This window comes from Carlito syrichta, unplaced genomic scaffold (genome assembly GCF_000164805.1).
Source record: "Carlito syrichta isolate Samal-C Ts95f unplaced genomic scaffold, Tarsius_syrichta-2.0.1 Scaffold287916, whole genome shotgun sequence".
NCBI lineage: Eukaryota > Metazoa > Chordata > Mammalia > Primates > Tarsiidae > Carlito > Carlito syrichta.
The window spans coordinates 278,575-306,510 of record NW_007232012.1 but is presented as its reverse complement, the minus strand read 5'-3'; the positions used below and the strand labels follow the sequence as shown (position 1 = coordinate 306,510).

The 27,936-nt window shown below is 34.0% G+C and overlaps 1 protein-coding gene across 1 annotated transcript in view; it reads right to left on the bottom strand.

Moving 5' to 3' along the window:
* LOC103255181 (usherin) overlaps window positions 1-27,936 on the bottom strand; it is a 465,104-nt gene that overhangs the window by 169,640 nt on the left and 267,528 nt on the right. Inside the window, exons 28-29 of the mRNA XM_008053149.2 lie at window positions 11,267-11,465; window positions 6,890-7,058 (exon numbers count right to left, since the gene is read on the bottom strand). Of these exons, the coding sequence (XP_008051340.2) occupies window positions 6,890-7,058; window positions 11,267-11,465 (368 nt within the window). The remainder of the gene's footprint in view (window positions 1-6,889; window positions 7,059-11,266; window positions 11,466-27,936) is intronic.

Below are 27,936 nucleotides of genomic sequence, written 5' to 3'. Positions count from 1 at the left end.
AAGTTCGCTGAAAAAATTAGAAATTTTAGTCCTAGGAATTTTAGTCCCAGAATTTCTGCTTGTTATTAATTAGTTCATTGTGTGTGTGTGTATGTGTGTGTGTGTGCGGGTGAGGGGGGTGTACATATCCTAAAACCTGTTTAGTAAAAGCAAGATGAACTGCTTACCAAAATGATATAAAATATGGGACAATATTTAACTATAGATAGATATATAAAGAGTAGAAAAGTAGGATAAGAACTCTTAGCTGAGGTCTTTTCTGTCCAAATTTATTGGTCAAAAATCCATTTCACTAGATAAAATAAACAAATTACTGGAAACAAACAACTTACCAAAGATACTACAAGAAGAGAAAGCTAAAACTAATATTTCTTATTGATATTTTAATGCAAAAACCACAACCAAATACTAGCAAACTAAATTCAATAGTCTATTAAAAGGATCATATAACATGACCAAATTGGATTTATTCCTGGAATGCAAGGATGGATCAACATATGAAAATCAATCAATATAATACACCATATCATTAGAACAAAGATAAAAAAGAAACACATGGTTATCTAAGTTGATGTAGATCAAACATTTGACAAAATTCAAACCCTTTCAATAAAAAACATTAACAAAACGGGAATAGAAGAAAAGTACTTTAACATAATCAAGGGCATATATAATAACCTTCAGCTAATGTAACATTTAAAAGTGAAAGACTAAGAGCTTTTCCTCTAAGATCAGGAACAAGAAAAGGATATTATGCTAATTTTCACCACATCTATTCAACATAATATTGGATGTTATAGGCAGAGCAATTAGGCAAGAGAAAAAAATAAAAGCCATCCAAATTGAAAAGGTAGAAATAAAACTAGCTCTGTTCTTAGACAACATGATTTTATATGGAGGAAATTCTAAGTGTTCCACAAAAACAATCTGTTAGAACCAATAAACAGATTCAGCAAAGTTGCAGGATATACAATATGTAACACTGAAAATTAGGTGTATTTCTGTTCACTAAGAATAAACAATCTGAAAAGAAAATTAAGAAGACAGTTTTATTTACATTGTCAAATAAATAAAATGCTTAAGAATGAGCTTACCAAAGAGGTGATAGACTTGTATACTGAAAATTACAAAATATCATGGAAAAAAATTAAAGAAGACAACTAAATGAAAGACCATCCCATATTCATGAATTGGAAGATCTAATATCGTTTAGATATTAATACTACCCAAAGTGATCTGTAGATTCAATGCAATATTGTCAAAATCCCAATGAGCTTTGCAGAAGTTTAAAAAAGCCACCTTAACATTCATATGAAATCTTAAGGAACTCCAAATAGCCAAAACAATATTCAAACAGAACAAAGTTGGAAGTCTCACATCCGACTCAAAATTTATTACAAAACTACAGTGGTAACAACAGACAGACATGTAGACCAATGGAATAGAATAGAGATCCTAGAAATAAACCCTTGCATACAATGGACAAATGATTTTCAACAAGATGCCAAGACCAGTCAATGGAGAAAGGATCATCTTTTTAATAGTGTTGAAAAAAATGGATATCTACATTCAAAAATAAAGTTGAACTCATATCATATACAAATACTAATTCAAAATGGATCAAAGATCTAGGTATAAAAGCTAAAACTTAACAATCTTAGAATAAAGCAGGGAAATTTTTTATGACATTGGATTTGGCAATGATTTATTGGATATAACACCAAAAGCACAGGCAATAAAGGAAAAAAAAACAGATAAATTGGACTTAATCATAATTATTAACTTTTGAGCATTAAAGAGTACTATGAACAGAATGAAAAAGGCCAACCATGGGAGAAAATATGTAGAAAGTCTATATTTTATAAAAAATAGTATCCCAAAGATATACAAATTTATAATTCAATAAAATAAAAACAGTACTCTTATTTTTAAAATGGGCAAATAACTCAAAAAGACATTTTTCCAAATATGTACAAAAGGCCAGTAAGCATATATAAATATGCTCAATATTGCTAATAATGAGAGAAATGCAAATCAAAAGCATAAAGAGACACCACTTCATACTCATTAGGATAGCTATTATAAAAAAAAAATAACAAGTATTAGTAAGGATATGAACAAATTGGCACATTTGTCCATTGTTGGAAGTATAAAATGTTCCACAAAACAGTATGGCAGTTTCTCAAAAAAATTAAACATGGAATTACTATATGATCCAGCAATTTTGCTTTTGTGTACATATACAAAATAACTGAAAGCAAAAGCTTAAACAGATATTTGAACACAGTGTTTATAACAGCTTTATTCACAATAGCCAACAGATAGAAAACATCCAAAAATGTATTGATTAATGCATGGTTAAATAAAATGTGATATATACATGTAATGAGATATTATTCAGCCTTAAAAAGGAATTAAATTCTGATACATATTACAACATGAATGACCACTAGGTGAAATAAGTCAGATAGAAAAGGACAAATATTGCATGATACCAATTATATCAGGTACCTAAAGAAGTCAGATTCATAGATACAGAAAGTAGAATGGTGGTCACAAAGAGTTGAGGGTAAATGTTAATTTTGTCAGAACAAAATGCATTTGCTGGGTCCCAGATACTAGGCTGTGACATCTTGCAAAATGGAAAATCTCTCCTCAAAGGTAGGAAGCTGTTCATGACTTTTCCTGACCAATTGCTAAAAGTTAACTTGGAGAATAGATTGGTCTTGTAGAATCAGTGAGGATCCTTGGTCTCAGAGGATCTCAATGTCCATTAGATACTTGATTCTAAGGTTTTATGAACTGGCTATCTCTTTATATGATCTGGTGAAAGTGGACAAACCTAAGTCCTTGCTCCTGAAAGACTCATTACAAACGATCTTTTGTCATTTAAAGGAGACCTGTTAACTCCCTTTACTATTAGGTTCCCCAATTATTATTTTTTGTGTGTGAGTTGGAGTCTCACTCTGTCGCCCAGACTGGAGTGCAGTGGCCGCTCCCGGCCACCGCAGTCTCGCCTGCTGGGCTCCGGCGATCCTTCTGCCTCAGCCTCCTGAGTAGCCGGAATTACAGGCATGCGCTACCACGCCCGGCTGATTTTTTGATTTATTGTACAGATGAGGTCTCGCTGCCCAGGCGGGTCTCGAACCCGCGGGCTCAGGCAATCCACTCACCTCAGCCTCCCAAAGGCGCAGGACTACAGGCTGAGCCACCGAGCCCGGCCTCCCCAATTATTATAAACTTTTCTTTCTACTTTTATAAGAAAGATTGGGTAAGCTTTGGGGATTCCAACTCAACAGCCTATGGACATCAGAGACATTAGTCTCCCAGTGATATTACTAGTTGAAGTTACTTAATGAAGGTCAAACAACTAAAAAGTAAAATAAATGACGTGTGAAACCATGCAGTTTAACTCTAGAACCCATGATGTTATCCACTAATTATTCAGTTTCAAACTACCAAAACACTACATAGAACTTTTTCTTTTATTAGAATGCGATCATACAAAATATTACCGGAAATAGTCATCTCTGACTAGGATTTTTTTTGCTTTTTTTAAAAAAAATGAATTTATATTGTAATTTTAATGATTATATTTACTTTGCTTTTGTTCTACCAACATATCAGGAAAAAATATTAAGTTACACATACAAAGTCATCATCAGTTATAGAACATACCACCTCTAAGGATTCAACTAATATTTAATCATGAAAATTCCAGTCTTGACTAGCTGAATGACTTGACCATGTTCCCATGTCCTGCTTTTCCTATTTGTAAAATAGAAATAGGATTCTAAGGCATAATCTCTTTAAAAATTATCAAAAATATTATTTGGTACAACTGATTCTTTTTTAGTTGCACAGTTCTATGAATTTTAACAAATATAATCACAATACAAAAGAGTTTCATACTTCTCCCCAGAACACTCTCATGCTATCCCTTTAGAGTCACACTCTCTGCCCATCTTTTACCCTTGGCAATTTTTCTCTATATCTACAACTTGTCTTATATAGTATATCACGTGAATGGAATATCATACTTTTTAGCTTTTTGAGACTGACTTCTTACACTCAGCGTAATACCTTTGTGGTATGTAACAATCTTTTTTCCATTTTATTGTTAGGTAATATTCCTTTGTATCACAATTTATCCATTTACTCACTAACGGACATTTGAATTATTTCCAGTTTTTGGCAGTCATGAATAGAGTGACTATAAACATACATGTGCAGGTTTGCGTAAAAATAAGTTTTCATTTCTCCAGGGTAAACAGCCAGGAGTGGGCTAAGATATGCCCAGTTTTCTCTCAAAATATAGATACCTAGAATTTGGGGGATAGTTGGTTCAGTCAATTATTGTTGAAAGGATCCTAAAATGTGGCATCTATAAGTAAAAGGGAATTTAGTAAAATTTTCATGATGATGCTACCAGATGCCAGTGAAGGGGGAATGAGCTTGATGTAATCAGTAAAATATTTGTTACATTCCTTTAGGTAAAAGAGTTCTCCTGTTTAGTCTGAAATGCAGTTGCTATACTTTTTAAGTCTTCACAGCCAGAGAACAAAATGTCCCTCATTGTAAACTTAATATAATGTGTCACATGGTCCAGGGCAGCATCAGTTAATTAAACATCACTTAGGACAATGGTGAGCTTAGAGGAAACATAATGTATATATCTATATTGGGAAAAGTCAACACTTTTTTAAAGCCTCTTTTAAACATAACAAATGTTAATTGGTTTAGATATTTTACTCATATTTCTCTGAATCCCTCAAAATCTTAGTTACTGACAGAAGAAAAGGCCTCACAAAACAAGAGATGTGGATATATCAATGAGAAATAACTGATTTTTTTCCTCAAAAAAGGGCTATTAGACATAAGATACAAGGATCAGTAACCTTCTCATTAACCTCTCAAAATGAATCTATTTCAGGCCAGGCTTGAAAATGTTTTCTCTCTAAAAGCTACCAAGCAGTCTAACAGTTAATTGTTATTCTTATCAAAGAATGACCCACATTAACATTTACTTGGGATCATTAGCATATTTATAAAAAAGCATGGTGGGGGAAGAAATCAGTATTCTATGCTGCTTTTTGTTATGGGGTGTTATGGAGGAAAGTCATGAGAAAAAAATGAAGTAAATACTATTAATCGATATTTCATACCCATCTATAAACAACAAAATGCCTATACCCATCTCAGCCTTAAATTGGCAGACTACCAATTGGATTTTAATTATCTTCAGACACAAGATGATTTTAGGTCACTGTACTTTTCTCTTTATGTAACCAGTCTTAAACTAGTTAAAAAAGACTAGTGGCTAAGAACAGAGGTCACAAGACAATCTCTTCATTCAGGTACAGTGAGATTAATGATTGGAGCAAAATACTCTCTTTGATTATTCCATGAGATTGCAATTCTTTTTCTTCTTGACACCATGGTAGGTATTCTAATACTGTGAAAAATAAACTGCTCAAAAAGAATCTAAATATGGGGCATGCTCAACAGATTGGTAGATAATAAAATGCTTCAGTTCCGAGTTTGCACGTGTATGCATATACAGACAATGAAGATTTTAAAAACTTTTATTATAAAAATTATTAAAAGGTTTATGTACTATCAGTAATGATTTACGAACTTCCATGGCTTATTTCTGTCTTTTAAAAATGTTTTTGGCTTCTTTCCTTTTTAGGGAAAAAAATGTTAAATTTTATTTTGAAATAAAAAGTAGATTGTGTTCTTAGTTCAAAATCTGACACTTTGCGACCTTATGTTAGCATTGAGAAAGTGACAGGCAAATCTCCCAAGTTAATAGCAGTCATATTAATAGATGCAGCTAAGTCTTTTTAATTAGTTTTAAGGAACAGAGGATATTTTTTTCACTTTGAATAGATTGTCACAAACCATAAAATCCAGGAAAAACAGTTACTGACAGTGCTAACAATAAAAATGTTTTGAAGTCTGGAACAGGACTCCCCTCACCTTTTTTAATTAAAACATTTGTTAACATGTTGATGCATTTTGGTTAAAGAGGAGTAAAGTGTTCAAAAGGGCATAGGTTTGGGAGAGATATACCTATATTTTCATGTCAGTTCTTCCATGCCTATTCACCTCTGTGAATCTGGTTTGCTACTGATTCTCTGTAAAACTGTTTCCTTACTTATAAACTGCAGATAAAATACCAATTCTGTGAAGATTATATGAGGTATCATATGTAAAGCCTTTAATATAGAGCCTGCCAGAAACTTGGTATTTTCTAAATGCCAGTGGTTGTTATCACTATTCTCAATTATATTATATTATATTCATTGGGCATTATTTTATGCAGTTGAAATTTGGAGAGAAAAGCTAGTTCAGTTGGCTGATAGGAAAATAAAAAGGGCGGGGGAATTCTGTTTGCTACCCTTGCTGCATTCTTCCTTTCCCTGCCTGATCTGGAATAATGAGAGAATACCACCAGTGGCCTAGAATTCTCAGTTAAGTGGAAATTGCAGTTATAATCTACCCAGTAACAATGCATGCATAGTTCAGAATAGAAATGGTAGAAGTAGAACAACTTCGTGGAGTGGAACAGTCAGCAGTTCACAGATTTGATAGTGAAAATATTTGGTCATTTTAGTAAAGCAGTCACAAAATAAAGGTGGTTAATGATATCTCCAGATACATATCCTTATATAGTCGATATTGTAAGTCTCTTGTGTTACCTCTCTTTTGCTTAAACTTTGACAAAAGAGGGAATGAGTGACATTTAAGGCAGACTATTAGCTGTGTGCTTCTGGTTCCATTTTTGAAGAGGGGAGTGTTTGAAATAGTTTACTGACATGAGTCATGTGTTTAATGTTTTCCCAAATTCCCCCAATTTTTGACTACACCTGGAAACAATCCTCACCTGGTAGAATTCTAGCATAATACCCAGAGCAGCATTGAAAATTTGGCTGTGTCTCTTGTATAAGGCCACCACAACAGACTCCGGTTGAATTCAGAACAAATGGAATATACTTTTCTTCACAACAGCGATTTCCAGGCTGGAGATCATAGAGAACTCCGTTACAACAAACCTAAAAGTTTGGAATCAGTTTTAAAGAAATATCGGTTAACAAGAGTATTATACCATCATATCTTATGTGATATAATTATTTTTTCATAAGGTCTTGATCTGAGACCATATTATTCATATTTCATAGGTTTTAAAAATATACTTTTTCATCTCACACAAATTCTCTAAATGCTGTTTGATACAATGTAGCTTCTTTTTAGTTTTCAACCATGTTTTGTGCTCTATAATAATACTCTAATAAATGTTTTTTGAATGTCAGTGTTTATAATGCAAAGATGTTCAGAATTATAATAATTTTCTTTATGCATATGTTTTTATTTCAATGATTGTTTAATTTAAAAATAGAACATCTACGAAAATTGTCTCTCATTGATCCTTTTTTAAAAACAAATTGCATTCTTCTTATAATTTATATGATCATTTATTTATGAACTGAATCTTCAGGCAAGGCAATCTTAACAGAGTCCAATATTTACATATATATGTGTGTATGTATATACATCTATATCTCATAGGCTACCGCATTAAAAAAAGGAAATTTATATGGAAATTAATTTTGAAAGACCCTTTTAACTCTGGTTTCTTCAGGAGCTATGAAAAAAATTATGTGCTTGAACAATCAAATAATTATTTACATACTCAAGTCTGAGAGACTAACTCACTGTATATACAACAAATCAAACAGTGAATAGTTACTTAGTTGTAGACTCAGAACTCATGTTTGGCATAAGTTACACTGGATAGACGTTTTCTGTGGTAGGTAAAATCAACTACTCTTTAAGAAGCATTTCTCTTTTTGCTTTTTGCTCATTGCTACCTCCCAAGTGTACCAACATTTGAACCAAGCTCAACATAGGAGTTGTAAAACGTAGAAGTTCTAAGTCTCCAACAAGGTTATTAGCATAATACTTTGTTTACTTTTCAAAAGTTATCTAAAAGCAAAATATTGGGTTCTTAAATTCATAGTCTATCCCTGTGGTTCTTCAAGTAGTCCTACTAAATGAATTGTAATGAATTTCTTTTGCTGGGTTTAGTTACTAGCAATAAGGATTTAAAGTTAGTCTAATTCCAAGGATAAATTGGGTGACTTTTCCTTTCAATGCCTTATTATGTCTGAAAAATAAATTTTAAAATTATGTCTCATTTTTAAGAGTTAAGCAAGAGGCTGGGTGTGGTTCCTCATGCCTATAATACCAGTACTTCGGTAGGCTGAAGCGAGAGGATCTCTTGAAATCAGTTCAAGATCAGCTTGGGAGACATAGCAAGATCCTATCTCTAAAAAAATTTAAAATTAGCTGGATGTGGTGGCATGCCCCTGTAGTCCTAGCTACTTGGGATGCGGAGGCAGGAAGGTTGCTTGAGCCCGGGAAGATGAGTCTGCAGTGAACCATGATTACACTGCTGCACTCCAGCCTGGGCAACAGAGTAAGACTCTGTCTCAAAGAAGAGAAAGAAGCAAAAAAGTCTTCTCTATGTATTTATTTGGGATTCATGAATATTGTTCAGGGAATAAAACAGCACACACCTCCCCTTTGTTTTTCAACAGTGATCTAAAATCTTGCAAGTTGTTTTTGATTTAAAAACATTTATTAAAGAGTGTGTTACTGGATACTTAAGCCTATCTGATCTTTCAGTTCAGCAAATTTATCCACTACTTAGCATCATATTTGATATTGTTCCTCAAATATTCATTTAGTGATGGGCCATTAGGACTGGTTCACTTCTATCTTTTCATTATCAATGCTTTCCCAAGCTTCTTCAGACAAGCAAAACATGTGTCTGGTTGAGATCATTGATGGATCCCAAAGGGGACATTTTCAAGCAATTATTTCTTTTGGGAATTTGCTCCATAGAGTATTTTCTAATTTTCTAATTCAGTCTGCAAGTTAGTTGTCTCAAACAACAAACAAAGACATTTCCATAACTTGAACTAATTTGTGTGTGGCTATTTTCAAATAGATGTCCTTTCCCTTGCTCAATAGTCTTCAAAATCACTTTTATAATCTAATGATTCTTATAGTGTGGTCCCTGTACCTGCTGAAGAGGCAACACCTGGGAACAAGTTAGGAATTCAAATTTTCACAATTCATTCCAAATCTACTGAATCAGAATCTCTGGGTCTGGGACCCTGCAGTCCTGTGTTTTAACAAGTCCCTCAGGTCTGATATTGAGATCTGTGACTGTAAACACACGATGAAGCTTATATAAGTTTTCTGAGTAACCCTGATTTCATAGTGATTTAGCTACTACATTTTTAGATTCACAATAAAAGTCTCTTTTCTATTTCTCTCCAACCTTTCAACCTAGGACACATATATTCATACCTAAGGTCAAATTGAAATTTACAAACATTTTTCCTCATAATTTTAATCGTCTTACTTTATTCCCTTGCATTTTTAATGCCTATGCTTCTTTAATCCAGTAATGAAAACAATCATTTGTCTAAGGCATCATTGAAAATTGTCTTTGTTTTAAATAATGTGTAATAGTTGCATCATAAGAATAACAGAATGTGAAATCTTTTCAAAAATATGAGAAGAGATTTGCACATGCTGATTTTCTAAGGGTTAGTTTTTGCTTCCTTTTTCCTCACTCTTCAATTTACATTTATTTTCTATAAAAGATGACCCTTCTTTTTTTCTTTTTTTTTTTTTTTTTTGGTAGAGTAAATATTGAATTTAGGAATATTATATCAACCAGTGACTTATTTGGCGCAAAGACTCATTAAATTTCTTCAAAATTTACACAAAGCAGTTTTTGAAATCATAGTGTAAAGGAGGATAGAAGTAATTTTATAAATAATTTATTCTGAACATACAGAAACTTTAGGCAAATATTATGCTTTGTTAACATTTTATTAATTTGTTCTTTACCTATTTTTTCTTCACCCCATGACATATATGTTTTACTTTAACATGAACATTTAAGGAGGACATATACCTTTTAATTTTTTAGAATAAACTTAAATTTAGAAATTGTCTTTCTAGTTTTACTCTACTTTGCTTTGATTTCACCACTAAAGTTTAGAGTTGAAACTATTATCAAATTATTTGTACAGACCGAAAGTACTATGATAGTTCCTGGCCAAAGTCAGTTTTATTTTGATAAAGCACATTGTTTTCTGCACTGGACAAAATTAAAATTATTAATTCATATGCCTGTAAAATTATACTCTACTTGCCAGCTTCTCATTGGATAATGCATATTAAAATAATGGAAGCAAAAGAAAAAAATTGAGAAGTGAATTCTATATTTTGTTCAACATTTTCTCAGTTTTATTTCTTTCTCATGAAGAACAATTTAAATGGACAAATTTATTCCAGTATTTTTCCTTTCTAAAATTCTAAATTTCATTTCATTTTATAAAACTATGTTCATCAGATTTGCATATGTGCATATTTAAATATGTGCATATTTAATGGAATAAATGATGTAAAACTTAAGTATAATGAGAATTTGGAGTATAGTTGTTAAAAAACATATAGTTGATAACTGCCGGCTTTATGCACTTCTTAGATGGTAATTACTACTGCTAATCCTGTGGCAGCCATTATAAATTGTATTTTGATCCATATCGCCTCAATAACTCACTTTCTTAATTATTGTGTTCTTTTTGCAGTGAATCTAATGAATTTAGTAGTAGCTTTAGTCATTGAATATGTGATGTTGACAAATAGGAACATTATTTCCTTATATGAAATTCTACCTTTAAACTAAGGATTCTCTGTGTTGTTTGTGAGTAAAAGTCATTTACAAACTACACTGTCTGGCCATATTATTGATCTGGTTTCTAAATAGCAACTGATATGAACACTAATCTGCAAATGACCATAATTCTAAATATATCTGCCAAACAACGAAAGGTTCTGCTCACAGTTATTCATCAGTGTCATGTAAACAAACACTCATTTTTAGCTCAATGGATTTGTTTTAAAGAAAATTTCAAGTCATTCAATCAAATACAAATTTGAAATGCTTCTTATTCCAATAAATTCATATTTCTTGTAAAGATCATGAAAAATGGGAAGGCTGAATTGTTCATGAGGATGATAGGATTTTTATAAGCATCCTTTCTTCTCCATAGGGTCTTAATAGCTTGGTGGAAATATTGGTCATGATACACCATGGTGTAAGAAGCAGATGATTTTAGTGAGGCTTTAATCTTTAGTGAGAAAAACATAATTCGCTGACTAGTTTGAAAAGACTTACTTTAGCTTCAGGAGAATAGCAAATGTGTCCACAGATATTTTCAGATGTTTGACACCTTACTGACTTGCAGAGGTCACCACTGTGGTCCTCCATTAATTTCTGAGTTTTAGGGCATGAATACCATGTTTTCCGTAGGAGATCATATCCAAGAATAATGCCATTTGGCTTCCCGGGAGGCACCCAATCAATTTGAAGTGATCTGCAATAGATAGAATAATCAATACTTCTGAAAAGATAATATTTAACATTGCTGCTATCAGCCTCAGCTACCTTTCAATTAATCTTCCTGATTGGTCAAAAGGTCTGTTTTATCAACAACTTCCTAACTAAAAATTGGCAGCAATAGATATTAATATATACAGAGAGTATCAAAAAGTATACATAGTTTAAGAAAGAAAGAAACTGTATAAAAATCATAATACTCAATATATACCAAAATGAAAAGTCACGTTTGACTTCTGCAATTGTAAGAGGTGCTCAAAGTGGTTACCATCAGTGTAAAAGTAATACATAGATAACATCTCTTAAAATGTATATCTATTTTAAGTATGATGTTCGCTCAAAAGATGGTGGTAATCAGACGAGTGCTAGCGTTACCATGTGACAGGAAGGACAGACAAAGAAAATGGCAGAAGCACGGTTGAGCGAATGTCATATTACACATTGCTTCCATAATTTAATTCAACTTTGAAAAGTAATACATAGATATCCATCTTTTAGAATGTGTATACTTTTTTGGCAATCCCTGGTATATCTATGCTCACATATGTGACTACCATGAAATATGTTTTGAGAATCAGTCAAAACTTTCGACTTTTTTAGCTTTTGGGAGAATAACACTTGGCATGAGTCGGGTGGTCTCTCACTTTTAAGTTTTAAAGACAAGAAGGAAATATTATTGTGGCTAATCAGGAAAATCAACAGAGCATTTGGTTTGGTAAGCAAAGGTACAAATAACATGACCTGGTAAACGGGATGAAAATTAGAATATGTGGCAAGCCTAATCCCTACTTCTAAATACTGCTATGGGAATACTGCTATGGGATGTGTATGGAGGTTCCTAGGAAATTTTAGCTTTCTTGACACCTCCTCGCTTCCTCATTCTTTCTGCTAACATGATGTCTGCAGCTTCAGCAATCCATCTCTCAGTCATTTGAGAAAGGCCATAAGAATTGCAAAGATGTTGCCATCAGCATCCTTTCTTCTCCATGAATTTAGGGCCACCAGTCCCCAAGTATTTGGTATTGCTGAACCAATGCCAACAACCATCTACAGCTGACTCTTAAACAACAATGGGTTTGAACTCCATGGTCCTACTTACATGTGAATTTTCTTCTACCTCTGTTCCTCTGAAACTCCTCATTGTGTTCAGAGTAAAGATGATAAGGATTAAGACTTTTATGATAATCCATTTTCACTTGATAAATAGTGAATATATTTTCTTTATGATTTTCTTAAGAATATTTTCTTTAGTTTATTTTAAGAATACAGTATATAATACATAAAGCATACAAAATATGTGCTAATCAATTGTTTATGTTATCACTAAGACTTCTCATCAACAGTAAGCTAATAGTAGTTAAGTTTCTTGGGAGTCAAATGTTATATGCAGATTTTCAACTAATTAGGGATTGGTGGCCCTAACCTCTGTATTACTCAAGGTCAACAATATATCTAGAGCCATTAATTTAAATCTCTGTTGTCAAGTGTTGCGTTACTTGCAGCCAAAATAAATGCCCAAATCAATCAGTTCTTTAGTATTACTTTTTAAAAATATGCTTTATTTTTATATATGTTAATTTTTTGACTAACTGAAACAGTTTGTCCAGAAACTCTTTAACTAGTATGGTCTGACATGTTTTTTGGTCAGAAGTATAGGAATTGGAGATTCTCATAAGTATCTTTATATTGTTATGTTCTCAAAGAAAATGTTTGGTTTTTAAAAATTGAGTCATAATTTCATTTGAAATTCACATATGCTTTCTTTCGGGGGAGGGGTTGTTACAATGAAGGTATAACATCTGATCAAAACTTTACTGCATTTTCAATGATCTATTAATATTTCATTTGCTATAGTGAATGAGGTCATAACATAAAGCTGTTCACAGAGGAGACAACCCTGAATAAAATGATTTACTCTCAGGTTAATGTTATAGAACTTTAATTCTGCACTTAGGCCTACTTGCCATAAAGATGCTGCCTAGATCACACATCCGTACTGTCTTTAGTATTTTCTTAATAAGCTTTATGAGCAAAAAGTAGTTAAAGTTTTTAATAAAGCCTTAGAGGTTTGAGTGTAACATATTTTTGCAGTGCAGCATGGTAAAGAAAACCTCCTCTTAGCAAAACACTAGATAAATATAAAAATAATTATTTTTGCTCATACTGTTTTCAAAAAATGAGTGTGACTCTGACATTCAAAATTAATTCTCTTTTTATAATTATATAATTTCCAGTCATAACAATTAACTAATCAAAAATAGGGTATATTTTACATATAAAGCATTTTCATAGGTACTTTGGAGGAAAGCAAGCATGTAAGAGCCTTGTCCCTCTACTTCAAAAGTCTAATAAAAATCTCACAGTGACTTATTTCTACCACTTTTCTGTTATTGTGTAAAATAACATTTTTAATACCTTTTTCATTTGAAGAAGAAATATGTCTTTTTAGGCCAAATTACTGGACTCTGTCAGAATTCCAAGTGACATCACATATTGAGAATTCAATTAAGACCAAACATTTACATTAAAAAGCAGCAGTCAAGATAAACCTCGACATTTTAATAGACTTCTTTAAAAAAAAAAAAAAAAGCAAATTATTATTTCACTTTGGGGAGGATACAAACCTAGCATATTCAGTAGTAAAACTCTGTAGATAGGACATTAATGTCAGTTACGAGAGAATAGTTTCATAGGTGACTTGTATAGACACTGTTATTATTCTAAAGTTTTTATTAAACTCTCAAAATTAATTCTACATTCTGAAGATATCTTTTTGGTATTCACTGCATAATCAACTACAGAACAGATTTTCTTTAAGTAACACTCAAGAATCTGACTTATCCACAAAAGCTGGTGAACTGGTAAAGTCTAGAAAACACCACCGAGAACACCATCCCTGCCATTATGACTTCCCTTTACTGTATAACATATGGTTAAGTGAGACCACCCATATTTTCAGTGATAACATGAACAATTTTGCTTTTGAGAATGTGAGTCAAGTATATATAGTTAAATGATTAAAGAAGAGTAGGGGGTTTAGCATATGCACAGCTCTCATTAGTGCCAAGTAGAAGGATACTAAAAAAACTTTGGTTGTTAATTTGGAAATGAAAGACATCACTGAGAAATATGCACCATGTTAACTGGATTAATGGTTTCATTGCCTTGATGTTTAAGAGTAAAATAGAAAAAAACATTCTATAACCCTAGGAATAAATGTCAAGTGTTGGGGGTGGGGAAGCTGAAGATCTTTTTTGTATAGGTTAGTAATAGTTGTACACTTATGGGTAAATAGAAACAGACTGCAAACCTTTGAGTGTCTTTTGTAGATTTGTTCATGACATAATTGTTAGAGTGTATCTAGCTTTCAGAGAACTAGGAATTGAAATTTAAGCTACCTTAATACAGCTTCTGATCAAAGTCACAATGTTTACACACGTTTTTTTCTCTCAAAATTGTGGATTACATTTTCCTGCTTCCTCTCATTCACATGCATATGCACACATATACATATGACATTGTGATTATACATTGCAGTCTCTAGGTTGTGTTATCTTCCTCTGAAAAAAACAGCCTTTAATAGCAGTCTGTTTAATTACAGGGAAATTATGAAGTTGAGGAAACTTGAGTTTTAAAATTTTTTATAATCAATATGTAATAAATGTACATAGTTTTGGAATACATGTGATACATATATTCATATAATTTGTGAACATCAAATTGGTGTGACTGGAATTCTATCACTTTAAATATTTGTGTTTTTTTAATGCTAAAGACACGAATTGTTTTTTTCTAGCTATTTTGAAATATACAGTAGATTATTATAAAATATAGTCACCCTACTGATCTATCAAATAATAGTGTTGGGTGCATATATATATTTATAATACATCCTCTGGCTGAATTAAACTCTTTATCATTACATAGTGAGCTTCTTTGTCTCTTTTTTTAAAGTCTTTCATTTGTAGTCTAGTTTACCTGTTATAAGTATAGCTACTTCTACCATTTTTGGTTTCTACTTGTATGATATCTTTTTCCACTTCACCACTTTGAGTCTAAATATGTCTGTATAGGTGAAGTAGGTTTCTTATATGCAGCATATACTCTGATATTGTTTCTTTATTTGCTCAGCAATTTTATGACTTTGGAGAATTGAGTGCATTCACATTAAGAATTACTTATAAGTAATATTATGCAGCCATAAAGAAGGACAAAATTATGAACTTTGTAGCAACTTGGATGGACTTAGAGTATATAATACTGAGTTATCTATCACAGAAACCAAGAACATGCCCTCACTTAGAAGCGGACTTTAAACAATTACTGTAATACTATAAGAAAGGAATTAGCAGAACTGGGAAACTGCTGGAGTAGTTGATATTAGCAGAAGTGGGAAACTGTCAGGGGAGAGTGGGGGCACACCTCAACAGCAAGGGTACTTGCATAACAAACATTTGTATACCTACCCCTGAATTGTACCCCACATCTAAAAAAACCCACAACTTATGACTGTCATTTTGTTGCATTTTCTGTTTGTTTTGTAACTTCTCTTCCTTTCTTTTTTGTGTTTAACTGATTTTCTCTGGTAGAATGTTTTGTTAGTCTTTATTTCTAGTGAATCTATTATAGGTTTTTGCATTATACCATTTCATACCATGAGGTTACAGATAACATCTGATAAGTATGGCAAGTTATTTTAATGAAATGATAACTTATCTTAGATCACAAGAAATAATAGAAACAAACTTTTAAAAATAAATAAAAACTCCACAATTTACCTCTATCCACATTTTGACTTGTTGTCTCAGCTTATATATTTTTTATATTGTTTATCTCTTAACAGGTTGCCGTAACTATTATTGCTTTTTATAGATTTGTCTTTTGGGCTTCATACTAGAGCTATGAGTGGATTGTATACTGTAATTACAGTATTAGAGTATTCTTGGTTTGTTCACATACTTAATTTTACCAGTGAGTTTTATACCTTCAAATGTTTCTTTTTTGCATCTTGGTGATTTTTCTTTCATATGGAAGAATTCTCTTTACCATTTCTTGTAAGATGTGTCTGGCAATGGTGAGTTCTCTCAGCTTTTGTTTGTCTGAGAAAGACTTTGTCTCTCCTTCATATTTTGAAGGATAGCTTTGCTGGATATAGTATTCTTGGATGACAATTTTTCTTTTGTCACTTTGAAAATGTAATCCGACTACCACTTGGCTTTCATGGTTTCCATTAGAAGTCTGTTGTCAAACAAATTGGAGTTCTTTTATATTTAATTTGCTTCTTTTCTCTTGCTTCTGTTGAAATCCTCTCATTGTCTTTGACCTTTGAGAATTTGATTATTATATGTCTTGGTGGTAGACTTACTTGGGTCAAATCTGTTTTTGGCACTCTCTGACTTTCCTGTACTTGAATACTTATCTCTTTCTCATGTTTTGGAAAGTGTATTATTAATATTCCCTTGATCTTTCTGAACTCTCCCTTGAACACCAATATTTTTAGATTTAGTCTTATGAAGTAATTTTCTATAATATACAGGTGATCTTCATTTCTTTTCATTCCTTTTTCTCCTTTGACTGTATAGCTTCAGGTAGCCTGTTTTGAGCTCCCAGATTCTTTCCTCTATTTGAGTTATTCTGCTATTGAGAACCTCTAATGAATTTGTCAGTTCATCAAATGTATTTCTCAGTTCTAAAATTTCTGGTTTTTTAATTATATTTTAGTCTCTGTTAAAGCTTTCTATTGCTTTACTGTGTTATTTGAAGATCACTGAGTTTCCTTATAACTGCCATTTTAAACTCTTAGAAGGTTTACATATTACCATCTCATCAGGGCTTCTTGCTTTATCAGTTCAAGGAGATCATGGTTCCCTGTTTGCTGTTGTTTTTGTAGATGTATGTCTATATCTTTGCATTGAAAGAGTAGTCATTTATTCTTTGTCTGGCTTTTTTTAAATTGTACACTATATGTTTGTTTAGAGATTCTTTGTAATTTACCCGTTAACTTTCTTTCTCTTTATTTTTAAATTTGTGAGCTCATTGCCTCCTTTTTGACACTAGATGGCACCTTAAACTTAGGTTTTAACTGTTCTAGTAATTTATCAAAATGTCACCCTTCCAAAATAGGGGAGGGTTCAAAGGGGATATCTCAGTAGCATGGGCAGGCTTTGTGCCCAGGGGACTTGTGGAACAAGCAGCCTATAATGTGGTGCTGCTGAATAGTTACTCTAATTTACCATCTCCTTTGGCCAAGTTACAGAACAGAATTTCCAAGCCTGGAGTGGTAGTGCCATCTTCCCCCTTTGTCTCTTCCTATCCTCAGGGAAATTTCTACCTTCAGGCATTCTGATGCTTCCGGCATGCTAAGTCAGGGAAAAGACTCCTTCCAGGTAACCCAAGATGGTGGAGAAGGTGGTCGTCCAGCTCATTCTCACTTTTTCCAGTGTAGAAACTGTGAGTTATTGGAAAATCTTCTCCACAATTGGTGCTGGGCTGATGGGGGAGATGCATAATTAAATATGGAAGTTCAATTGTTTTACCATCTGCTTGTTTTTTTACTCTTTGTGTTCTCAGTAGCTGTCTCATCCACATATTTGAGTTCTGGGATATTGCTGGTGGTTTATTCCTGATGATAAACTCAGTACTGTATATTTATTTTTGATTTTTCTGTGGGGAAAGTAAAACCAGCTTGCTTGTATGCCATAATTTTGTAACCAGAAGTCCTTTAGATACATTTTGGTACATGATTTCATCAAGTGTTAGTTAGAGACTTTTAAAAAAATTATGTCATATTGTTAGTAAAATTATGATTGTCATTCTATTACTACTATATACTATTATGTGACCACTACCACAGTAGTCAATGCTTTTTTTTTTTGTAAATTAGAAACATAGTCTCACAATGTTTCCCAGGCTGAACTCAAATTCCTTGGCCCAAGTGATCTTCCTGCCTCAGCTTCCCAAGTAGTTGGGACTACAGGCATGTGCCATTATCCCTGCTTTTATCACTTCTAATGGTCACTTCAAGATGTACAATATATCACTGAAACTATAAAGGAACAAAGAAAATAATTTATTATCGTGTACTTTACATAGGTGAATGTCAAAATCATATAGGGCAGACTGAATCTTTATAAAGAGTTAGGATTCACACTGGCACTCTTTAACACCTTATTCTAATATTTTATCATTATTTTGTCAAAACATTCTTGTTTAGCCACCAAAAAAAAAATAAACAATCTTTATATACCATAAGATGTCAACCTAAATGATTATACATTAAATAGCTACACATTCTCTAATCATGTTTACATAGGCCTTTTTTCCTATTTTATTTGGTCATTTTTGTCAGTCATATATGTAACACTCAAATTCTTCAATACTATTCCAGATTATGCTTATAAAAAAGTTCAGAACAGCTTTTATATAAGACTAAATAAATTTTTAAAGTTTTTTCAATTATGAATTTTTAATAATTATTTGCTCTCAAGTCAAGTCAATGAATATTTAATGATCCTACTAAAATGTTTAGTATAAGTTACAGAGGTTAAAAAAGAAAAGTCTCATGTCCTTGAGTAATAGGAGATATACAACATACATATATAAAACAAATAAAATATTATATAACAATGAAAAATCTAGTGCTTAAATGTGTAGTTCATGTGGCAAGTATTATAAAACACATAGAAAGATTGCTGCATTCTAGATAAACAAAGAAAGTTTCATGTGGACTTGAATTGCTGAATAAGAGAACAGAAAGAATTCTGAGTAGGAAGATCAACATAAGCAAAAATAAGAGGTAGAAGTTAGTCTTGCACATTCAAGGAAAAGCAGCATGACTGACTCGATTAGTGAATGATCCATATTCAGCAATAATAAAAGATAAATTTGACTATAAGAAGAAAGTTTATGGAACCCCTCAAATACCAAGTTGAAGAGTTTAATAACAAAATAAGATAATTTTTCAGTGTGGTCATTAACAGAATAAAAATTCCATTTAGAATCAATAACTTGATATATTGGAATGGACAAGACCAAGAGTAGGATGCACTAGTGTTACATTCATAATCCTAGTGTGATAGAATATTAAATTTTGGGTTTTCTCTTATTTAGAAATTTCAACAATAGCTCGAAATTGGGAATGACTGATGACAAGTTTCTTTATTGAAGAGAAACAAGTGGGAGATGAGGGGGAAGTTGACAGCTGAGCCAGTCGGACTACGTGAGTTGCAGTGTGAGTGGGTGTATGAAAAATGATGTGTATGTGCTGGTGAGTGAGTGGGCATGTGAGTGACTGACTGAGTGAGGTCTAGGGAGCTGGTGGCCAGGGCTCTCCTCGTGCAGCAGCTGGTGCCACAGCTGCTGGGCTTGTACCTTAGCAATTCCTGGGATGCAGAAGCCGAACTCTATTTTCTTTCTTTCTTTCTTTTTTTAAATCAACAAAACCCTCCCTGGGAAGAAAATGCTGGGATAGACTATCTAAGTGGGGGCTCGAGAGCAAGTGGAAAGGCCCCTAGTGCAATAGCTGGCGTTGTAGCTTCTCTGCTTGGTTTCTGGCTCTTTTGAGGTCGTAGAAGCTGAGTGCCACTTTTTTTTTTAAACAGACAGAAGGTTTCCTGTGAAAAGCAGTGGGGAGAGACTGTCGCCCCAGGCTCCCCCTCACTATTGGCAGGAGAGACTGCTGGCTCCAGGCTTTTCCTCACCACTTCAGTGCCTGGCAGGGAACTCGCAGCAGGGACTGTGGAGGGAGTCCAGAGGCCAAGTCCCACAGAAGAGGACAAGAGAGGCACCCAGCCAGCATCTTGAAGGTGGGGCAGGAAAGTGCTCCAACTTGCTCACGATGGAGCAACAGACCTATCTCTGTGACTGGTGGGTCAACTACTCAGGGATTGATTGTGACCCATAGGGAATATCCTGAAAGCACAAACTACAGAGGGACCTGATGATTGCTGAATTCCAGGCACCCCACCCCCCACCTTGATCCAACCATGACATAAAGGGTGTGACAAGAAAAGGACAAGGAAGGGCTGCAAAGAGATCAGTTAACAAATCCAGAGCCCAAATCAGGGAAGAATAGAGGACTGAGCAAACATCAGAAGGGAAAGTCTTTCCCACTGACACCGAATAACAGAAATAAAGAGAAAAACAAGAGATATGTCACAAATGAGGAAAAACCAAAGGAAGACCTCAGGCAATTTCAAGTATACCAAAGACAAAACTCCTGAAAAAAATCAGACCTTGTTGCACAAACAATGGAAGTCACCAACGACTGGCCTCAGAATATGGCAGGGATTAAGGAATGGATGGAAAGAGTAAATAAGACTCAAGAAAGACAAGAGGCAACACTGAAAGAACTTGTAACAGAGATATTGGCAATGAAAAATTTCATACAGGAAATAAATAACAAGATGACAAGCATGGAAAGCAGAATTAATCTAGCTGAAGAAAGCATCTCAGAACATGAAGACCAGAACATGGAACTAACCCAATCTGTAAAAAACATACAAAGAAGTCTCAGAAATAAAGAACAAAGCCTACAAGAGATGTGTGATTATATCAAGAGACCAAACCTACACCTGATTGGGATCCCAGAAGAAGAAAGAGAAATGGAGAACAACTTGGAGCAAGTATTCCAGGAGGTAATCCAAAAAAACTTTCCCCATCTCACCAGAGATGTAACCAGTCAAAAACAAGAGATACAGAGAACCCCCACAAGACATCAAAAGAGAATACCAACTGCTGGACACATAGTAATTTGTCTACACAAAGTAGGCACAAAAGAAAAAAATCCTAACAGCAGTACGAGAGAAAGGTCAAACTACTTACCTACCAGGGAAAAGAGCAGCAGACCTATTGGCAGAAACACTACAAGCAAGAGGGACTGGAGCCCTATATTCAAAGTCATCAAAGATAAACAATTTCAACCAAGAATTTCTTATTCAGTCAAGCCCAGCCTAATCAGTGATGGAGAATTAAAATCCTTCCCAGACATCCAATCCCTTAGAGATTATGAAGCTTCCAGACCAGCTCTACAGGAGACACTTAAAAGTCATTAAGCACAGAAGAAAGAAATAAAAAGAATGACCACACACTTCCCAAGATAACAGCAGAGCACCGAATCAACAGAGAATACAGTGCAATGAGAAACTTGAAAACATACATATACAACAATCCCAAAGCCAAAGGAAAACAAGCAAACAAAGAAAAAACATTATAAGAACCTCATGACAGGGAGAAATAATCACATTTCAATAATCAGCCTGAATGCAAATGAACTAAATACACCACTGAAAAGACACAGAATGGCAAACTGGATAGGAAACCATGTTCCAATTATTTGCTGCATCCAGGAGACTCATCTCACTACAAGGAATGCACACAGACTCAAAGTTAAAGGATGGAAAACGAGTATCCAGGCAAATGGATCACAAAAGAAGGCAGGAGTTGCATTCTTAATTTCAGACAAATCAACCTTTAAACTATCAAAAATTTAAAAAGATACAAAAGAAAACTACATAATGATAAAAGGTTCAATCCATCAACAAGAAATACCCATCCTAAACATATGTGCACCCAACACAGGAGCACCGGCATTTATAAAGCAACTATTAAGTAAACTAAAAAAAGATATTGACGATAATACTATTATAGCAGTGGACTTGAATACCCCACTAACAGGCCTAGATAGAGCAACTAGGCAAAAAAATCAACAGGAGATCCAAACCTAAACTTGACACTTGACCAAATGGACTTAATAGATACCTACAGATTGTTCCATCCAAAAATCACAGAATATACATTCTACTCATCACCACATGGAATGTACTCCAAGATCGATCACATCCTTGGCCATAAATCAAGCATAAACAAATTCCATAAAGTTGAAATCTTGTCATGCACATTCTCAGAACACAGTACAGTAAAAATAAATATCAACATTTCAAAATTTCCCAAAAGCTCACAAAGACATGAACACTAAACAACATGATGCTGAACAACTACTGGGTCAACACTGAAATCAAAGCAGAAATTAAAAGATTCCTGGAAACAAATGAAAATGAAGAAACATCTTACCAAAACATCTGGGATGCCATGAAAACAGTTCTAAGAGGGGAATTTATATCTCTATGAGCACACATCAAGAAAATGGAAAGATCACACCTGGAGAGCCTAACAAATAACCTAAGGAAGCTGGAAATACAAGACCACCAAAACCCCAACCTAAGCAGAAGAATCCACACCAAAATAAGAGCCCAATATGGGACACAGAAGACAAAGATATCATAGAAAACACCAGCAAAAAAAAAAAAAAAAAGCAGGTTCTTCGAAAGAATTAACAAGATTGATGGATCCTAGCCAGAATGACCAAGAAAAAGAGATAAAAAGCCCAAATACACACAATAAGAAATAGAAAAGATCAAATCACAACTGACTCCAAAGAACTACAAAAGATTATCAGAGATTACTATGTATACCTATATGGAAACAAACTTGAACCTAATTATAATGGAGGATTTTCTGACATCACACAACCTCCCCAGATTGAAGCAAGAAGACATTGAGACACTAAATAGACCAAGAAAAACTTAGGTAATTGACACAATCATATGAAAACTACCTTCAGAAAAAAGCCCTGGACCAGATGACTTTCCAGCAGAATTCTGCAAAACGTACAAGTAGGAGCTGATACCCATCCTATTGAAAATATGCCAGGCAATTGAGAAAGATGTAATTCTCCCCAAGTCATTTTATGAAGCTAATATCACACTGATACCCAAATCGGGTAAAGATCCAACAAAAAAAGAGAACTACAGGTCAATATCTTTTATGAACATAGATGCAAAAATCCTCAACAAGGTTCTAGCAAATTGGATCCAAAAACACATCTCAAAAATCATCCACCATGACCAAGTAGGCTCCCCACCCCAGGAAGCAGGGCGGGTTCAACATTCACAAGATCATAAATGTAATTAAATACATAAACAATGTAAAAACAAGAACCACATGATTATACCACTAAATGCAGAAAAATATTTTCATAAAATCCAGCACCCCTTCTTGATAAAAACCCTCAAACACCTAGATATAGAAGGAACATACCTCAAAATAGTAAGTGCCATTTATGATAAACCCACAGCTAACATATTGCTAAATGGACAGAAACTGGAAACATTTCCCCTGAAAACTGGAACAAGACAAGGCTGCCCACTCCGACCCCTCTTGTTCAACATTGTGTTGGAAGTCTTAGCTCAGGTAATCAGACAGGAGAAGGAAATCAGGGGTATCCAATAGGAAAAGAGGAAGTCAAGTTATCCCTCTTTGTTGATGATATAATCCTATACCTTGACAATCCAAGAGAATCTGTCAAAAACCTGCTTGCACTGATAAAGGAATTTGGCAAAGTCTTAGGGTACAAAATAAATGTGCAAAAGACAGTTGCATTTATATACACCAACAACAAGCAGGCAGACCTCCAAATTAAAAGCACAATCCCATTCACAATAGCCACACCAAAAAATGAAATACCTTGGCATTTTCCTAACCAGAGAAGTGAAAAACCTTTACAATGAGAACTATGAAACACTGCTCAAAGAAATCCAAGAAGACACAAACAAATGGAAAAATATTCCATTCTCATGGATAGGAAGAATCAACATTGTTAAGATGTCCATCCTAACAAAGGCAATCTACAGATTCAATGCAATACCCAACATCATTCTTCTCAGACCTGGAAATGACAATACAGAAATTCATATGGAAACATAAATGGCCACAAATAGCCAAAACAATCCTTAGGAAAAGAAACAAAGCAGGAGGTATTACACTTTCAGACTTCAAACTTTACTATAAGGCTACAGTAATCAAAACAGCCTAGTGTTGGTACAAGAACAGGCACATAGACTAATGGAACAGGATAGAGATTCCAGAAGCAAAGCTTCAATTTCTCAACCAACTCATATTTGACAAAGCATCCAACAACAACCACTGGGGAGAGGAGAACCTATTCAGTAAATGGTGCTGGGACAACTGGCTCATCACATCCCGAAGATTGAAACAGCACCCCTACCTGTCACCATACACAAAAATCTACTCTAAAGGAATCAAAGACCTAAATGTAAAACCTCAAACTATAAGAATCTTAGAAAATGCAGGAGACACCCTTATGGAAATTGGAACTGGCAACCAATTTCTATTATTTATAACCCTAAATTCCCATACCTTAAGAAATAACCAGATTCTGCAAAGCAAAAGAAACCATCAAGAGATCAAGGAGATGGCCCACAGAATGTGAAAAAGTATTTGCCAACTGTATTTCTGTATTTCTGCCAACTGTATTTCTGCCAAAGGCATAACATCTAGGATCTACAAAGAACTCAAACATGCCAAAAGGAAAAACACAAAGAGTCCCATTCGAAAATGGGCAAAAGACATGAATAGACACTTCTCAAGAGAAGATATACAGGCAGCCAACAGACACATGAAAAAGTGCTGTCACGCTCATCCTCAGAGAAATGCAATCAAAACCACAATGAGATACCACCTAACCCCAGTAAGAATGAACATCATTAATAAAAACAAACAACAGATGGTGGTAAGGATGCGGAGAAAAAGGAATGCTTCTGCACTGCTGCTGGGAATGCAAACTAGTGCAAACTCTTTGGAAGACAGTGTGGTGGTTTCTGAAATAACTAGAAATTGGCCTTCCATATGACCCAGCAATTCCCCTATTGGGAATATACCTGGAGGAACTCAAATCATTCTACAAAAAGATACCCGCACACGTGTGTTTCTTGCAGCTCCATTCACAATAGCAAAAGCACGGAACCAACCATGTTGCCCATCGAAACTGGACTGGATAACAAAAATGTGGTACATATACACAATGGGATATTATTCAGTCATAAAGGACAAACATACGAACTTTGCAGCAACTTGTATGAATTTAGAGTCGATCGTACTCAGTGATCTATCACAGAAACAAAGAACAGAGTACCATATATTTTCATTAATAAGCAGACCTTGTACTATTATTATAATACTATAAGAAAGGGATTGGCAGTAGTGGGAAACTGTCAGGGGAGGAGGGGTGGGATTGGCAGTTGAGGAAAACTACTAGGGGAGGGAGGTGCATACCTCATCAACAAGGGTACCTTCATAAATGTTAGGTAAAAAAGAGCAAGGAGGAGGGAAAGAGCAAGCTTTCAAAATGGCAGAAGCTTTGAACTAGATGTGAGCTTAATATTTTACTGGAGATGGAATGAACTATTTGTTATTTGATCATGAATATTAATTGTGAAAATGAAACTCATAGCTACAAATAACTGGAAAGCCTTAAGACATTCCTGAGAGATCGTCAAGAGTTGAGGAAAAGATAAAAGAGTGTGTTTAAGACAGTAAGTAGCAGACAAAAAGTAAAAATTTTTCCTCTTTGTACCTAAATTAATTAAGACAACTCCATAAACTAATTATATAAATGTAAATGATGAAAACAGTGTGCTGGTGGTGGAAATGGGGAGAATAAAATATATGAAAACAGGCTCCAAAAGAAAATATGCTAACATTGATGATTTTTGAACTCAACTTAAAAATCATTCAAAGATATATGTCCTTGATAATATGTGAGGTGGTGGTGATACATTTGCAGAAATGAATGTTGGAAATGATGCGTTAGGTGACAATTAACTTTTGATGCTTGTGTTTATGAAAGTGGTGGCTGAGTATCACAACAGAAAATCAGTAGGAAATTGGATAGATGGAATTAGAGTTTAGGGAGAAAACAGGGTCAGAGATCTTTGAGATACCAGTATGACTAAAACTGTAAGAATATTTGAACTATCTGGGCAGAAGGGAGAGACTCTCTATTGAGAACATCCAGAATTAATGAGTGGGTTTGTAATAAAAACAATTGGGAAAAAAAAGTGTTCAGAGAACCAGGGACAAAGTAACAATTGAAGGTCAAAGTGAATTAGGAGGAAGAACTGGATTTTGCTGAGAGGCACTCAAAGGCCACCTTAGTGGCTAAGTTGTTTCTATGGGAGCTATAAGAGGTAGGAAAATTAGAAGGAGTTTGGGAAAAAAACGGATGTGAAAAAATGAAAATAGTGATAGCAAAGTCTCAAGAATAAGATCACTATTCTATTTTTTATATATTCAATTTCTATATTCTATTCATAGTCTGTATATTCTGTCCATATTCTGTTTAAGGTATCCTTAAAAAAATAATGAATGTTATAATTGGAACTCATTGGCCATCTAAAAAATAATATATCCTAAAAGCCATGGTGATCATAACACTATCATTGGACCTGTACAGTAGTAGTTAAAATGTTCCAAATTTTCTCTTTCAAGAGTTATTTCCATATCCTTTAAAGATTTAAACAGACAGCTTTAGCTCAAATTAAAAATTGACTACAGTTGCCCATATTGACAAGAAAGTTTGGAATATGGATGAAGAAAAAGTGGTTTGACATTCTACATCCTTCAGCTCAACATTCTACCTAATAAAGCAAACAAAAAAATGACTTTAAATTTTTCTTTAACAAAATTGTAATCTTACACTTTAGTTCAAGCTATTATTCACTGAAAAAAAGTTAGGAAGGGAAAATCAAGAATAGGTGAGATTCTCTGATATGTGATATCATAGTATAAAAAGTTGAAGCTTCACAATTTCACCTCAAATTTGGCAAGGCAAAAAAAAAAAAAAAAAGAAACTTCTTTTACCACAAGCTCTGAGCTCCTGAGTCATACTTATCCCTAAGTTAAGTTATTTGAAAATATAGTGATATTTATGAATAATGAATTAATTTTGAGACACTCAACCTATGCTAGTATCAGAAAGATTTCTCGAAAACTAGTATGTAAAAATATCATTGATGTCATTCAGTATCTTGAGGCAAATCTTAAAACAATTATTTGTAATTGCTACAAAGTCATTATACCTCAGACTCCTCATCAATAATACATCCCTAAACTGATTTGGACCTGAAAAAACTGCCAGGGTTTCAATTAAAGGCAACAAAAGACATGATCTCCATTCTTTCTCTACTTTCCTTTGAGCCTCATGCCTGGAAATCATGCATTTTGGAATAGTAGGAGTAATGTACTCTTTAAACATCCTTCTTGTTTATATACTTTTCTTAGTTTATCCATTTATGGAGAATAAATAAGCAAACTTCAAAGGCAGCCCAGTATCCAGTGAAGCTGTCAGTTGCAGTGCCTGCCATATTTCAATCAAAGTCAGAGCCAACCAGTTATCTTCATCCAGCACAGACTCCACATTCTCAAGGACCAGAATTAATGAATTAGCTATTGATTAAATTCCACTCTAGCAAATCCACCAAGGCAAATAAATGAACTACCCAGGGCACGTGTAGGCCACGGCCAGACATGTCCGGGCTATCGATCAGTAGTTAGTATTCTTTTGGGATATAGAAGGAGCTGATGATAATATG